We start from the raw sequence: 16,544 nt of genomic DNA, 5'->3' as shown, positions 1-16,544 counted from the left end.
CGCCGCCGCTGACTGACAGCGGGGCGGGCGCGGCGCTGCTCTCGCCTGGGGCCGCCGCGACGCCCTGGGGCCGCTTTCCCGCCCTTTCCCTCGCGCCCCGGCGGCCCCTCTCCTGCTTCGCGCTCGCGCCCGGCCGTTACCGACCGTTACCGCCGCTCCCCTTCCCCCCCGCCCTGCGGAAAGGGCCGCGCGTGAGCCCGGTTTGTACGCGGGAGCCCGAGCCGGGCGGCGGCTGGGCCTCGCCGGCCGCCTGCTCTCGCGCCTCGCCAGTGGCGGGCGGTTTTAAAATGGTGGCAGCTTCCCCTTAGTGGTGCTTTTTCTGAAACTTAATGAGTGAGCTCCCGAGGTCGAGAAGCAGCTACAAAAATTTAAAGTTAGCTTCTTTACGCTTTCAAGTATAATCCTAAACTGCAGCCCTCTTCAGTATTTTTGTTAAGAGACCTATTGTCTTTTTCAAGATGTAGGTAACATTGCTACCCTAAAATGTTACTTGGTACAGTGGTTGACGGTTTAAAGTTTTGTGAAATAAAACTCTTCAAAAATTAATTCTTTTGCTATAATTGTATGGTAGATACAGAAAAGAAACAGAAAAAAAAAAAACATTCCACGTGTTGGAAGATAAAGCTGCTCAAGCTTTAGTCTTACTACTGTTTCTGAGTTCAGAAGCTGATGAGATGTTAAATGCATATTTTGTGAATTGACAGAAATCTATATATAAATGTACGATGAATAAGCAGGGTGCTATTGAGTAGCTGTAAAGGAAACGAGAGACAGTCTGACAATCCTCAGATTAGTTTGACACGTTTTTGACACTTCTAAGCATAGTGGGATGTGAAGAGTAAACTTGGAAAAGCAGGTTTAGAGTAGTATAGTGGAAGATTGAAAAGTGTTATTTCCAAGAGCTTTCTTTGTGACTGTAATTCATACAAGAATTGAGCTAAAAGTTATAATTCTATGTTTGTAAGATTTTAACTGATTCCAACCAAAATAACTCAACCTTGTGTTGTCTTGCTGTTAGRAAGAAATGGGAGCAAAATGACCTAAGAGTATAAACCCATCCCCTCAGTTTAAATAACATTGTGGGGAAATGCCCTTTCTTTTTAAAGGAAGGATTTTTACAGTTCTCTTTTTGATACTGTTTAATGAACTCAGGCCTTTTCAGTTTCAGTTTAGGGCTATGAGGATGATCAGAGGGCTGGAGCWYCTGCCCTTTGAGGAAACGGCTGTGAGAGCTGGGCCTGTTTAGCCTGGGGAAGAGAAGGCTGAGGGGGGATCTTACCAATGTGTGCAAGTACCCGAAGGGAGGGTGTTAAGGGGACGCGGACAAACTCTTTTCAGTTGCCCTGTGTGACAGGACAAGAGGCAATGGGCAGAAATTAAAGCACMGGCAGTTCTGCCTGACCGTGGGGGGAATGTCTTCCCTGTGAGAGTGACGGAGCACTGGACCAGGTTGCCCAGAGAGGTTGTGGAGTCTCCTTCTCTGGAGCTGTTCAAGGCCCACCTGGACGCAACCCTGTCTACCGTGCTCTAGGTGACCCTGCTGAACAGGGAGGTTGGACTAGATGATCTCCAGAGGTCCCTTCCAACCTTACTGATTCTATGATTCATGGTGACCCTGCTGGCCAGCTAGAGGAACAACGGATCAATGTTAGCACCAGAGTAAATCTCCAATATTCTGGATTTAAATTGTAACTCAAAAAAGAATTTGATCCTGCACACATAGGATCATCAGATTCAGGATGTTTCCAACTACATACTTTAAAACATGAGGCAAGGAAAGATTGTGATATGGGAGGGTTAGGTCTTTATAACCTGAGTTGGACTGTAATTGCATATCTCAGCTGGTGGTGATGCTGAGGTCAATGACAGCACATGCTAAATCAATTAATTTGTGACAGCTGAAACTTTTCCCAGTTCAGTCTTTGGATTCCATTCAAAGCTTTCTTTAAAGACAAACAATTGTGTATTAATTTGCTGCATGCTTTATTTGCAGTGTTCTAGAAACGTGAATCCAAACTGGATTTTTTATTTGTCTAAAATTCCAACTGACTTTAGCAGGAGCATTACCCTAGAAAAGCGTTCAATTTTGAGTCTTTTATGTGGTTAAATAGATAATTGATATGGGTGCGGTTATACCACTTGTTTTTAATATAAATAGTAGTGTGCTTGGCACACAACTGGATGCTGTACTGATGTCATTTAGAATTGTTTTAATATTTAGTTTTATATTAGATTTAAYGTTAATTATTATTAACGTCTGCAGCTCATCATTACTAGGTGTATATTTACTGGAGCAGTGAAAGAAGCCTTTGGCATCAGAGAGCTGACCACTACAGTTGCAGCAGATATAAAGGCCCCATCTACGCACTGCTTTTTTTCTGGATAGGGTTGCATCCATCCCCATTACTTCAGTAATATTTTCTCATTGAATCATGCCTGAGATTCAGCCTTTAAAGTTGAAGTTGGCAACCAATATTTAGTGAAAAAGAAGCTAAATGTTTCTTGGTATTGTGTGGTGGTCATATGCATTAAAGAGGTACTGGCTAAATCTGTGGAATTAAAATGAAAGTCTAATTGCAGACTATTCCTGTTAAGTAGAAATAAGAGGTAACTTGTTAAAAATCGTAAATGAGGAAGTAAGAAAGACTATCAGACCTCATTAATGTGTTTCAGATAGATTGATAAGGAACTTCGTAGCACTTTTTTCCAACTATTAACTGTGATGTGATAAAGTCATTGAAAAACTATTTGCTATATAAGGCTGTGATAATATCACTTGACTGAATCACACAGTTTAGATTGTTTATCTCCCTGTTCTTTTTTTGAGACTGTACAAGGAAATAAGGCTTCTAAGTTCTAAAGAGGAACTAGTCTGATTTATAATGTTGTTTTAATTAAAATTTACTTTAATTTTTTTCTGTACAAATAAAATGGAAAAAATATAACGCTATAGAAAACGATTTACACTATCTGAAGCATACATATGATTAATGAATTGTGTTTCTTTCTTCTAGGGAAAATCCAGAACGTATCTTTGATTTGGTACTGAAGGTAAAATGCCAAACTTCTGAAAATGAAGGTAATATACTCATTGGTATTTCTTTACAGAAATTAGAAATGAAAAAAACCCCTAGTTTCCGTCCTGGTCTAGTGTCATAGTGTCATAGTTTTGTTTTCTGTTAGATTAAGATTAGGAWTGTTTTATGAAAAGTCTGTAGTTTTCATTTTATGACACTTTTAAATGTGTTAAAGTGCTAATTTGTAGTCGTTGTGGTTTATTTTTTATTGTCGTATTTCCTTTTAGCTATTTAACATATTTCTGTTTTAAGAGAGGTGCTTACAAAGCTTGGACTTAAGTTTTAGCTTATATAACGCTTTAGTTTTAAAATGTAGATCTTATATAAAAGATTTCATTTTAGCAGAGAGCTTCTTGTATTGTTGGAATATTCATTTTAATCAATGGGACAAAAGTTCTCTGAAAAACAGAAAGAAAACTTTCTCTAGCTCATATTTGGGAGCTGCTTTGATATGATTAAAAAAGAAAAAGCAAAGGGCACTACTTGAATTGCTAGTATCAATCAGTTTCATGTCTCTACAAACACTGTTAAATGAATTTTAGTACTGCAAGAATTATCTGAGAGAGGTTTTTTTTTTTTTTCTGCCAAGTGCGGGAAAAAAAGGGATTTCCAGTGCTGAAATTAAGAGACCCCTAGAGTTTCCAGTGAGGGAACTCAGTACACGTTAATGTACATGACTGTTGGTATTTTGGAAGCACAGGGAGAGAAGTCTTCTGGGTCATGTTAGCCTGTGACAGTAGTGTCCTGATCCCAATCGTAAATACAGTAAATTCCATGTGAAAATTAGGTGTTTCTTGTACTACTATGCTAATGGATGCTCTTCCAGAGTTTTCTATTCTGATAGTTAGAAATGTACAGAAGTCTGTATAGAAGTTTATGGCCCCAAACTATTAATGATTTACATCCATTTTTTTTTCCTTCAGCGCTTCTGGTTCTGAAGTTCCATCATGAATACCTATCTAACATGCAAATAACATTTTTGTTAAAGCTAAGCAATCTGAGTTCTTCAGATCTTATATTGTAAAATATAAAATGGGCCCTCCATTTTCCTGATGATTCCAGCAGGCTTTTCTGTATCATTTATCTGTTGTATTACGTATTGTCGTTGTTAACTTAATTTCCTATTCTCTTATTTCTTTGTAAGATTGTTCTCATTTAGTTGTGGAATTATATCTTTGGGTATTTTCACTTTTTTGTGATCACGCAGCATCCTTTCATTTATTGTTGACTTTTCCTCTCTGATTTGATGTTGGTATAGTCATGGTTTGGAGAATTATACTAGTTTTCTTAACTCTCTGATTAGTGTTGTGTAGTTTTGTTTTGTTTGAAGCATTTGGCATTATGACACATTGTCTTCTGTTCTGTCCCTTATACAGTCTTTGCCTTGGTAATTTAATAGATGTTGACTATGAATCTTAGCTTAGCTAGTTCACTTCTGAAATGCTCCTTCTATCTTGCTGATTGCTTGGGCCTCCATCCAGCATCCCTTCTTGGAGACACATTTGCATCTCAGCTTAGGCCCAGCTTCAGTATGCATATTTCCTTCAAGTTCTCCCTTTCCTTGCTGAGGTCTAGACTGTTGATGATCCTTGCAGTTCTTCATCTTGATATCTTTTAAAAACTTCTTCTTTCTTCTGTGGTCAGAGCCCAGATCAGTTGCCTTTTAATTCCTTTTATCCTCATTTGGCTTCTGATCTTTATTTTGCATCTTTTGTACCTCTGACATAATATAATTTGTTTTTATTACCTGCAGTTCTGTGAGTGACTACCTGTGCAAATTGTGCATTTGTTTCAGTCTCCCTGTATCATGCTCAAAGTTTCCTAAGAGACGCTGCAAATCTTGGCTGATGCTTACATCTCAACAGTACTTTTACGTACCTCCAGTTTGGATCATATTCTCTGTTCCAATTCATTTTTGATTGTCTTCTGCAAATGAGACTGTGTTTTCTCATGTTGCCTTTTTGGTTTTAAATAGCTTCTCTAATCTTATGTGCTTTTTGGCTTTGCTGTTTTTTTTTTTCATTTAGAGCAGTTCTCACAACTGTTTTTTGATGTAGCTATCCTTGTCCATTGCAGACTTTGTTCCTACATATGACTACATAATGATGTATTTAAAAAGGAACCAACAGGATGAGTACTTACATGCATGTCTAATTTCAGCTCTGTAGAATGTCTTATTCACCTCCTAGTTTCGTTATTTAATGCACTAGGGCAAAAGCCCTTAGACAAAATCCAGTGAGTGTGACTTGGTGAAGCACAGACCTAATGGAAAAATTGCTTGTACAGCAGAATATTTTTGATTTTTTTTTTGAAATATGACCACTTCTAAGTGTTTATATGGACGTAGCATAGACAAGTAGTAGTATTTTGCATCAGGAATGAAAGGCAGGTGAACGTGTAATGAGATTTAAAGCATATGAACTAGATTCAGACTACTAAGAAACCTTTTGTTTGTCAAAGAAACTTTGCATTTCCTCTGTAATGTTTGTGTTTATTTAGGGTAGGGGTGTGTGTGTGTATATATGTATGTATATATGTATATACACACACGTGTGTGTATCTTAAGAGACTCTAGACTTGGGCTTTATTGGGCTTAAAAGGAAGAACTAAAATCTTAGAAGGTTTATGGGAGGCAAGTAGTGATAGAAGAAGAAAGTAAGACCTGCTCATACTGCCCATTGTTACAGTGACGTTTATACTAGTTGCAGTTTCCCAGAGTCTGGTTCCTGTATGGTTGAGTTTGGAACAGGTCATAGTTGCTCTTCTTGCCTCCCTAGGTGGACATATCTTGCTACTCATGAGTTGTGCTCTGTGAAGGTCAGCAGCTTTAAAGAGTCTGTGCATATCATCAGACAGTGATCTGAATGAATGTGGAGACTTGTCATCTCAAAAGTTGTTCACAGAATGGTTGAGGTTGGAAGGGACCTCTGGAGATCATCTGGTCCAACCCTCCTGCTCAAGCAGAGTCACCTAGAGCATGTTGCATAGGATTGTGTCCAGGAGGCTTTTGATGATCCAAGGATGCAGACTTAGCAACCTATTCTAGTGCTCTGTCACATTCACGGTAAACAGGTTCTTCCTCATACTCAAGTGGAACTTCCTGGGTTTCAGTTTGTGCCTGTTGTCCCTTGTCCTGTCACTTGGTACCACTGAAAAGAGTTTGSCCCCATCCTCTTGGTACCTTGCCTTAAGGTATTTGTAGGTAGTGATAAGATCCCCTCTCAGTCTTCTCTTCTCCAGGCTAAATAGGCTCAGGTCTCACAGCTGTTCCTCATAGGAGAGATGCTCCAGTCCCTTAATCATCTTTGTARCCCTGTGCTGGACTCTCTCCAGTAGCTCCATGTCTCTCTCGTACTGGGGAGCCCAGAATTGGATATAGTTCTCCAGATGTTGCCTCCCCAGGGCTGAGTAGAGGGGCAGGATCACCTCCCTCAACCTCTTTCTAATGCAGCCCAGGATACCACTGGCCTCCTTGGCCACAAAGGCACATTGCTGGTTCATGGTCAACTTGTCCACCAAGATTCCCAGGTCCTTCTCCACAGAGCTGCTTTGCAGCAGGTTGGCCCTCAGCCTGTACTGATGCATGAGTTATTCCTACCTAAGAGCAGGACCCTACACTTGCCTTTGAACCTCATGAGATTCCCCTCTGCTCAGCTCTCCAGCCTGTCCAGGTTTCTCTGAATGGCAGCGTGGCCTTCTGGTGTATCAGCCGCTCCTCCCAGCTTGGTATCATCAGCAAACTTGCTGAAGGTGCACTCTGTCCGTTCATCCAGGTCATTGACGAGTAAGTTGAACAGGATGGGACYCAGTAGTGACCCCTGGGGGACACCGCTAGCTACAGGCCTCCAACTAGACTCCGCGCCACTGATGACAGCCCTCTGAGCTCTACCGTTCAGCCAGGTCTCAATCCACCTCACTGTTTGCTCATCTAATCCACGCTTCCTGAGCTTACCTATGAGGATATGAGGGAGACAGTGTTGAAAGTGGATCCCCCATAGCCATGTTCCACATGCGCTTCCCTGGCTACACATACTGTTTGTGATCGCATTGTGGCTACAGTCTCTTCATTTCTGCTTCTTACCATCACTCCCCCTGTCCCATTTGGGCTTAGTTGCTCTTCACCCGTGAGATGACTTCATGCAGACAGTGGTCTGGTTAATGGGTAGGATGATCGAGTGCATGGAGGTGCGGTAGATCATCAAAGTACTGATAGTAATTGAGTCTGCCTTATATGACTGACAGTGGGTTCATATATGCTTCAGCAGGCCTTTTATGAGTCCTCAAAGAAAAGACAAAATTACAGTTTCCTTTTATCAATAAAAACATGCTTACTGAATATTCTAATTACCATCCTTCTGTACTTGGTGAACCATGTGGGATTGATTTCTTTTATAAACTATCTCATGCAGATGTCAAGCCCTTACTGAAAAGGGTTTGTTATCATATTTACGTGTGATATTATGAGCACAGTAATGTATCAAATTAATATATCTGAATGTTAAAGTTATTTAAAGGAATTCACAAGGGGTACAAGTGTATAGTTTTCACCGCCACTTTAAAAACTGAGCACAAGGCTTGTCATGCTAAACAGGGAGCTTTCAAGGTTGGTTTATTATAAGGCCTAACAAATTTGACAGTTACCCTGTATTGTAGGTCTTGCCTTTAAATAGATTTTCATGCTAGGATAATCTTTTGAATATGTTGTAGTTGAAAACGTGGTCCATTCACCTGTTTCTTTGCTCATGCCCTTTCTTTCTCATGAAAGAGATTTGTGTTTAAATAGGGGCTTTCTTCCCTGCATCCCATCTGCTCCTTGTGCTTGGACCCTGAAGCTATGTCAAGGTTGAATTTGTGACATCACTGTCATCAGTGTTACCGTGGAAATATCACAGCCTCCAAATTATGATCTCCCTGCATGAGTGAGCAGCAGGAGAAGCTGAGTTAGGAGAGGGGAAGACCTTAATGTAACCCATGTATCTTTAAGCTTTTTCTTTTCAAGCTTTACTGCAGTGTGTGTTCTCTTGCATTTTAATTTCCTTTTGCCAGTGTGTAGCTGTTCTAATGAATAAAACCTGAGATAGTCTTACTGCATATGTAACTAGAAATAAGCTGGTGTTTTTATTAGGATGATGTACTCTGACAACAATTTTAAACGATTAAAAATTCTGCTGTTAAAATGTTAAAATTTTGCTGTTAGTATGCTTTTGAAAAAGTATTTTTACATTACTCCTCTTGAGAGTGTAGCTCTTAAATGTTAGTTTCTCAGATCTGATATTGTAAGATGGTTTGTTTTATGGTGTTCAATCTTAAATCATTCAACTAATTACTTACATCATTGACTTCTACTCAGTGTAGAAATTTAATAGGTTTCCTGTAGGAGAATACTCTGATACAGTATTAATTTATCTTTTCTTGTATGGTAGCTCCTGAACTGGTGCTAGCATGTCTTTAGTTACAGTTGAATCCAAATTTTATTTTCCCACTGGATATCCATTCTCTGACATTTGAGTGACTTACTTATTTGAATATTTACTTYTTAATACTGTTAACGGAGTGGATGATGCTGCTGGGCTGCTCCCTCTTACTCTCTTTCTCTCTTCTAAATCACAGGAGTGCACAATCGCATTGTTAGCCATAGTAGAATACTGTACTTTTCCTAACTTCTTCTCATTTGGGAGGGATGGGGAAGAGAAATTCTTGTAATTGAACACTCAATTGAGCTAGTTATGTGATTTTTTTGTTGTTGCTGATGATTTATCTTCTTTGTCTGAGTTAGATTAAGAAAAACTTCTACTTATTAGAAGTGCTCAGTGTTTGCTACTGGTTTCAAAGCAGAATATAGTTTCACTGATTTAGAATATACTGCTTATCATGCTTTTGGAGAAATGGATACTTTCAGTAATACCTGTCTAAGACTTTATCCTGAGAGCTGCATTTCATCTGAATTTAATTAGGCTGTTGAGAGTCAGACTGGGAAATTTCTGAGTTTCTAAAAAAGAGAAAAAAAATTGTAGGAAAGGCAGATTTTAGCCATGTCAAAACTTCCAGTTGCGGCATGGTCAAAATTGTAAGCATCAGTTTAACGTGATGTATTGAAATATGGTAATCAATTAGTGTGACAGCTTTTTGTCCAGAAGATTCATAAGACAGTTCTCACGAAACTTAGGAAGGAGTTAACTTCAACCTAATTTGATAAGTGATCGAATTACTTATCATACTTACTTATCATACTTATTACTGATCAGGAGACCAGTGCTAAATAGTTCTAAGGCTTGCAGTGTGAATAGCATCCTGTACTAAAAATGTTTTACGCTACCTCTCAGGTGGTTGCAGGTTTCAGTATTTCTTTGCATTATCTCTTAATAAAGAAAGAAAAACAAAAGAACCAGCAAGAGTGTTTGCCCATTTTAACATCTTCGACTGGCATTCTGAATTAAATTTTCACTTGTAGAACCAAAGGGCGACTTGGAATCTGATATTAATATGACAGAAATTGTTGTGTTATTTTGAATAATAACTTGCTGTTTAGGGTAAAATGATCCAAGTTTTCTGATCCTCAAGCTGAATCATGCTTCATAAATGTGGTAAGTAATTCTGTGTTGCAGTCTTCCTAAGTGTACAGTCTTGCATTAGGCTGTTGGTTTAAAATTCTAAGACAACTTCAACTAAAGCAAGTTTACTCTTCTCCTGGAACTTCGCTCTGTCTTAAGAGTGTTAGAATGCACCTGGCAGTCATACTTGAGTTTAGAAATAGTCCGACCAAAGCCTGTGTGTGTGTGTGTGTTTTTTTGTTTTTTTTTTTGTTTTTTTTTTCTTTTCCCGTCCACATCTTTTCATCACGAAAAGCAAACTGAAAGTTTCTGAAGAGCTGTTGTTTCTGAGTTCTCGCACAGGACATGTCTAAAATAATGCTGCTGCAGAAATCTTCCATGAGGAGAGTGTGTGTATATGTATCCACACACACAGATACACAGTGTGCAAACACATCTGAATTTTTAGATTTTGGTTAAATATGCAACTGAATTTTTAGGTTTTGGTTAAATGTGCAAAGATAAAGTTGATAATTTTAGTTCATTCTATAACGTTGTTCCCTGTATCTATCTTACTAAAACTTTCAGAGGCCGAACACAAAAAGCAATGCAAATATTGTAGCCACAAGCAGAAAGGCAATTTGTAACAACTTCTGTGGGGATAAGACCTTATCTTCAGTATTTTTGTCATGATTACCCAAGAAGATGCGTCAGATGGGTTTCATTTTGTGTGGGTAAGAGAATACTGTTTGCACCACCCTAATTTTTTTTGATTGTGTGACATATGAAAAGCAACAGAAAGAACTCCAGGCTAGAAAAGACTCCCCTGAATCTTCTGTTGGATCTGGAAAACTAAACCACTGAATGTTTTGATTTGGATTTAGGACAGCTCTAATTTTGACTGAAGCTGTTCAAGTTTTATTTGAAAAACCCTTTCAAAGTAGCATTCAGTTTCCGTTCAAAGAATGAATAATCATTTGAACTACTCTTGGGGTTTTTTTGCTTTGCCTCTTCCCTCCTTAAATGCAAGAAAGCCTGCTGTAACTCTTGGGCTAGATGCATGGCTTTTGGAAAGATGTTTAATAGTAGTTGTTGAATTGCTTGAATAGCTCTTAGAGTTTACCTTGTCTGTGTTGGAATGATAAAATAAGTTTGTGATGTAGGATTTATAAGGCTCTTCCTTTAAAAGAGTCTTCCTAACTTTAGATTTTAAAGGAAGAGCCATGAAAATCCATTTAATCCTGTGTTAGTAGCTTTAAGGATTATATTAATCAAGTCCAGGAATTGGGCCAGAAATTCAAAATTTTTGCGTGAAATTTGATATTATCTACAAGGTACTAGTAATATAGGTAGTTCCAGAGAGGTTCCAATTCTAAAAAAAAAAAAAAAAAAATGTTTAATGCAGTTGGTATTTCTGTCCATAGGTAACCTGTCTGGCTTTGGTAGGATCTTGCTCAAGAGTCTTCCAAAGCTGCTTTCAGGAGTGTGGTCAGAGCATGCACTGTGTTTTTGTGTTGTTCTGTTTGTTTTATTCTCTGTAGAGAGCTGTTTATTAACCACAAGCTCTCTGAGCCTGTGGGTGTAACATGCTGATCAGATAACTCTTTTCCTCTGCTGTTTTTTTTGCAGAGCATCACTTGAGCCTGATTAAAAAGATAATCTATCAGTGTAACACATCAAGAAGTCTGTGGTATTTCTGTTTTAAGAGTAATTAAAACTTTTGGTATAAACTTCATTTATATTACCAACTTTTTCCACTCTTAGCTTTAACTGAAAGGATACCTAATAAATACTAGCCTACAAAAGTTACGTTTCTCTAGTTTTTTAAAGCTCATCATGGTCTTAAGGTGACTATGAAGAGCAGCTATACATTACCTTATTATGAACTACATAAATATAAAACTTGTAAGAAAGTTTATTTGTGGATTTTCTAATCCTTATTATAGTGTTACTACGCTAGATTTTTTTTACACTAATAAAAAGTGAAAGGCAGTTTTTAATAGGTATAATGCCTGAAATGCCACTTCAGAATATCTGATTCTAGTCTTAAATGCTATAATGGATAACACTTCTGGTATATTAAAAAATATAGAAGACTTTTCTTCTGTACTCTTCTGATGTTTCATTAAGCTTCACCTCCCCAGCCCCCCAACTCATAATATTTTGGTTCTTAGGTTAGTGCTGCTTCCCAATAAGGATTTCTTACAATTTTCGCTGTTCAGATTTACAAGTAGTAATGCCTAACAGGCTTGGAAGAAGATAATTAATCTAGGCTGTTTTCTTTCTTGATTGATTAGGAGCAGAATATTTCGCAGTCCTTTGCTTAGGATAAGGTAGGTGTTCTGAAGGCAAAAGCTCGTAGAGCCTGAGATTGTGCATCATTTTTTGTCCTTTTTGACCTTTTTGACTAAACCAAGTTGTATAAGCCATACAGAATACAGCTGGAGCTCTCATGTACAAGCACCAAACATATCTCTAAAGTCTTCATAAACTATAATCTTTGTACAGCTTAAAACCCCACCCTTCAGTTGTATTTACATTCATGCTTTTATTCACATTTTTTYGTTTGAGTGGAAAGCTATTCAGGATATGAACGATGTCTTGTGTGTTTGGACTGGAGCTAGCAAAGAGTGGATGTTGTAGAATTATGAACAACAAAAATGTTAAGGCAACTATGATTTTACGTTGAAGATGAAGATTGGTGTTGTGGTGCCTTTTCCTTTCATTCTCCAGAGAGTGAGAGATGGAGGATTAGGTATTCCAGCTTTCAACTTCTCTTTGCAAATGCAAAAATGCAGGGGCAAATACTGCTGCTCTTCAGTGCCTTATTTCCTATAGAGTTTTCCTCCAGCCTACAGAGATTCCTGAATGTCTGTGTAATATGGAGGTGGGTGCAGATATGCGAGTGTAGGAGGGGAAAGGGTAAAAGCTGCTAGAGAAATAGGTCAAGGAAGCTCTTTATCCTATCTCCCTTGCATTCTTCACCTAGAAGAGCCCTGGTGTGGAAGGCTGACCCTGCTCCCCACAGCCAGAGGATATAGCCTTGGGAGAAGTGGCAGATGCCACTGTACTTCAGAGGTTCCAGCTATAATATTTGTGGCAGCAGACTGTCTGATATGAGCGTTGGTGGAGATGAATTATACCCCTGTAGACATTTGCCTGACTGTTACCATTTTTTTTAATGTATTGCCATATGCAACCTTCAGCAGTGTGATTGGTTTTGGGGCAGTGGAATTAAAGGGGAAAAGTCTGATGGGTCAACTAATACGGATTTTAATTTGCTATAAAAAGAGCTTTGTATGGAATTCTGTAAAATTAGTGTACTAGTATTAATCCAACTAAATATAAGCTGAAAATAACAAACTTATAYAGTCAATCAGTATAAAACTTGTAGTTCTTCTTTTTCAGAATTAATTAAGTTTCATTTTTGTACTAAACTATTTGAGATGGCTGCCTGGGGGATTGTTTTCAGGCTTTTAAATTTCTTGCATTCAGAAGTGTTAAGAGTTTGCATATTTTTCTAAGCTAATGTCAGCATACTTCTGCCCTCCCACACGCTGAACAGTCCACCTTAAACAAAAGTTTATCATTCTTTAAGGAGATCTGTTATGCAGATAACTCTCTTCATATGCCAGTTAAAGGCTTAAAATATTTGAGAAGTACTTAAACTTCCAGATTTTATAATGTTTTTTGCAAGACATAAGACACTTCTCCTTGTTTGTCTAGCACAGGCTTGAAAAGGTTGAAGGTTTATTTTTTGGGTAACGGCAGTATTTTTAATGTGTTTTCCTTTGCCACTGGTGACACTGGCTGTGGATACAATAGATATGCTCATCATAAAACTCTGTTGGGATGGACACTKAAGTTTGTAAACAAAGTAAAATATGAGCAGAGCTACAAAGAGAATGGTTATATAGACTGTTCATGAAAGGCTTAAAAAATTCCGAAGCCAAATAACTTTTCCCAGTAAGGTGGTGTCAGTATTTCTTAAATTAATTTTGTATCATAAGAGCAGTTTGTGCACAGTTCCACTTCACAGTCAGTGTGCTAAGAAGGTATATTTCTTTGTAGAATGCTGACTTGTGATAACACCAGGATTTAGGTAGAAACAGTATTTGCAGACGGATATATAAGATGGAAGAACTTAAGTGACTGACAGGTGAAATACTAAAATAATTTAAACACTAACTTCTTATATGCGCCTTTGAAAATTTTTTGTGTAAAGTATTTTGGAATTCTAGCTCTACATTTACAACTGAGTAATTTGGGTGGACTGAGAGTTCTCATATTTCTGTGATCCTGGCTTAGGAGAAAAAATTAAAACTTATTACTGAACTTTATGTGGAAAGGAGAAGGAAAAAAAGCAGAAGTGGTGAGGGAAAAAAAGACCTGAACAAGATTCTGGGTGTGGCGTCCATCCTTCCTGAGCTGTGAAAGCCAAGCCAGCAACTTACAGTCACACTGTCGTCTTTCGTAAAGTGATTCTTAATGCTTATTTGAATGGTACTGTCCAAGTATTAAATTGTAATTTAGAAATCAAGTTTGAACAACACCATTTGATTATAGCATGTTTATTCAAAACTTCCAAGTTTGGATCTGGATCTGATTTCTTTCCAGATTTGGATGGGTATTGAGATGTAGATTAAAAAGCTAAAATTACAACTCTGTGTCTGAAAAGAGCATATTGGCTAGGGTTTCTGGGTTTACTTGGGCTATATTTTTGCAGATTTTCCTAGTTAATGCTGAACTGTACACATCATAGAGGCATAATCATTATAAATGAGATATTTTGCTATAGCTATAACTGTTCAGCATTGTATTTTTCCTTAAACTCAAAATGAGGAAGAATGATGCAAAAAATGATTAATTCTTCTGCTTTTGTTCTAATAGAGAATGAGAAATTCCTATTCATCTGAGTTKAGATGTTATTCACATGAAGGTTTTTATTTGTTGTGTTAGTTGAACCTGTGTTAGAACACATCTAAATTTTGTAACATTATAATGCCATTATGTATAGTGTTGAACTTCGGCTTTTGGGAAGAGGCTATATGACAAGCTAAATGCAAAAATCTGCTGTCTGCTTGCATCTGAATACTGGATGCTAAATTTTGAATTTGCTTAGTTGTGTTGTAAGAGTAGAATTGTACTTGACATGGAGAAGCTGAGATTATAACTGTCATTAAAGCACAGCAACACTCCTTCCAAAGCTGGAAAGGAAAGCATAACATTTTAAGAGTGCTGCTTCCACAAATGGAGTTGGATTGCTGAAGAGATAATATTTATTTCCTAAGGCTAAAACACAATATAGTGAGCAAATTTCTATTTTATATTACAGTGAAGATATTTATATTCTAAGTAAACTAAAAATAAGAAAAAGTACCAGGATAGAAATAAAAGACGCTGATTCTATGACAGTTATAAACTTGGAGTCTGTAATCAGTTTGAAGTAATGGAGTAGAACCACTGTGCCTTTAGAGTGAAAAAAGAGAAATAGTTACTGTAACTTAGTCTTGAGCTGATCATTCATGCATTCCTTTCCTAACCTTTGGATATAATTTGACTCCAAAACTGTGGATATATATTTTTTCTTTTTTCTTTTCTTTTCTTTTTCCTTCGACTGGCTTACACAGGTAGAATTGGAATGTGAGGTGAACACTGGTTCTGCTTCTTTAAGGTGGTGGCCCTAAAATCTTGTCGTTCTGCTTGTGCATTTATGGTTGAACTGATGATTAGGTTTGGAGTTGGCAGGTGATACTTCTCACCCAGGTCAGACAAGTGGGAACTAGTGGGATTTTCATGTCATCCAGTTCAGCATGGGCTGTTGTTTCATCCCCTAGCGTTAGTTTGAAGTTACCAGATCTATTACCAGTTCAGGAACCTGAAACACTGGTGATGCCTTTACTGTCTCCTGTCATCTTCCTATAGCACACTACAGGAGTGGCTTTTGGTCTTCTAGGTCATTTCTGGAATGTTACTGTTTTCTGGCTTACGTTAAACTCTACATGTGTGGTGTTTGAGGAAGTGGATTCAGTAACTCAGCTGGTGCCTTCTAGTTTTCTGTTCAAGTAGTAAAATTTAATTCTTAAGAAGAAATTAAATATTCAGAGCCCTATCAGTTGCTTTAAGACACACCATATTCGGACATAGATTAAATGTTTGTTTTGTGTAACAAAATACTGTCTAATGAGCAGAATATTGATAGATTGGAAACATGCAGTTACTGATAGAGATGAAAATAGTTAACGGTATCATGACACAACGTGTGAAATTCTGAAAAAGTTTGTGTCCAGGAAAGTTTTGCTGGTAAGTATATTCTAGGTATCTTCTCCCTACTAAGAATACTGCTGCATAAAGAACATTAGCTCCCTAGCAGCAGATGAATAGCTTGCTTTTTCAGCTGAAATTAATGGACTTTTCCTGTCATGTCACAGGTAACTGCGATGGGAAAACTGATTGTGTGACAGGATCTGTAAAGCTTTCTGTCATTATAAAATTAAGTTCATAAGGTTCTAAGCATTCAGTTTCTGATTCAATCGTGGATTTGTAAATTGGTGCATTTGAGTAAACTCATTCTAGTATATGGGACTTTGCATTTCCCATGCAACAGAAGTATGTGCTTACATCTGCTTTTGCTTGGGGTCAGAGCCCTGTAGCCTGTTGCATGATGAAGCCTTAAAATACTTACACAAATGTCAACTGGGAAAAGAACAATTGTAGGATCAAACTAGCATGTGTAATTAATTAATAAATATTCAACTGAAAGACAGAATTCTTGCTTAGTCCTGACGTGATATGCTGCATTTTACATAAAGTAATTTTAAGTGTATTCTCTTACATTCTAGCTACTATGTTAGAAATCAGTGCTGTGAAACTACTAGTCAAAAATGTGCTTGATATAATCACCTCTACATGCCTGGCTGAAAACATGTATTATTGG

General features: G+C 37.8%; 1 protein-coding gene across 1 annotated transcript in view; it reads left to right on the top strand.

Moving 5' to 3' along the window:
• Positions 1-16,544, top strand: part of DENND1B (DENN domain containing 1B) — a 190,310-nt gene that overhangs the window by 22,508 nt on the left and 151,258 nt on the right. The window contains exon 5 of the mRNA XM_085312946.1: positions 3,015-3,079. Coding sequence (XP_085169072.1) covers positions 3,015-3,079 — 65 coding nt within the window. The remainder of the gene's footprint in view (positions 1-3,014; positions 3,080-16,544) is intronic.

The sequence above is a fragment of the Rhea americana genome, unplaced genomic scaffold (assembly GCF_003343005.1).
Source record: "Rhea americana isolate MKP2758 unplaced genomic scaffold, rheAme1 scaffold_371, whole genome shotgun sequence".
NCBI classification, from domain to species: Eukaryota; Metazoa; Chordata; class Aves; order Rheiformes; family Rheidae; genus Rhea; species Rhea americana.
The sequence above is the reverse complement of the archived record's forward strand: the minus strand, read 5'-3'. Positions and strand labels throughout refer to the sequence as shown.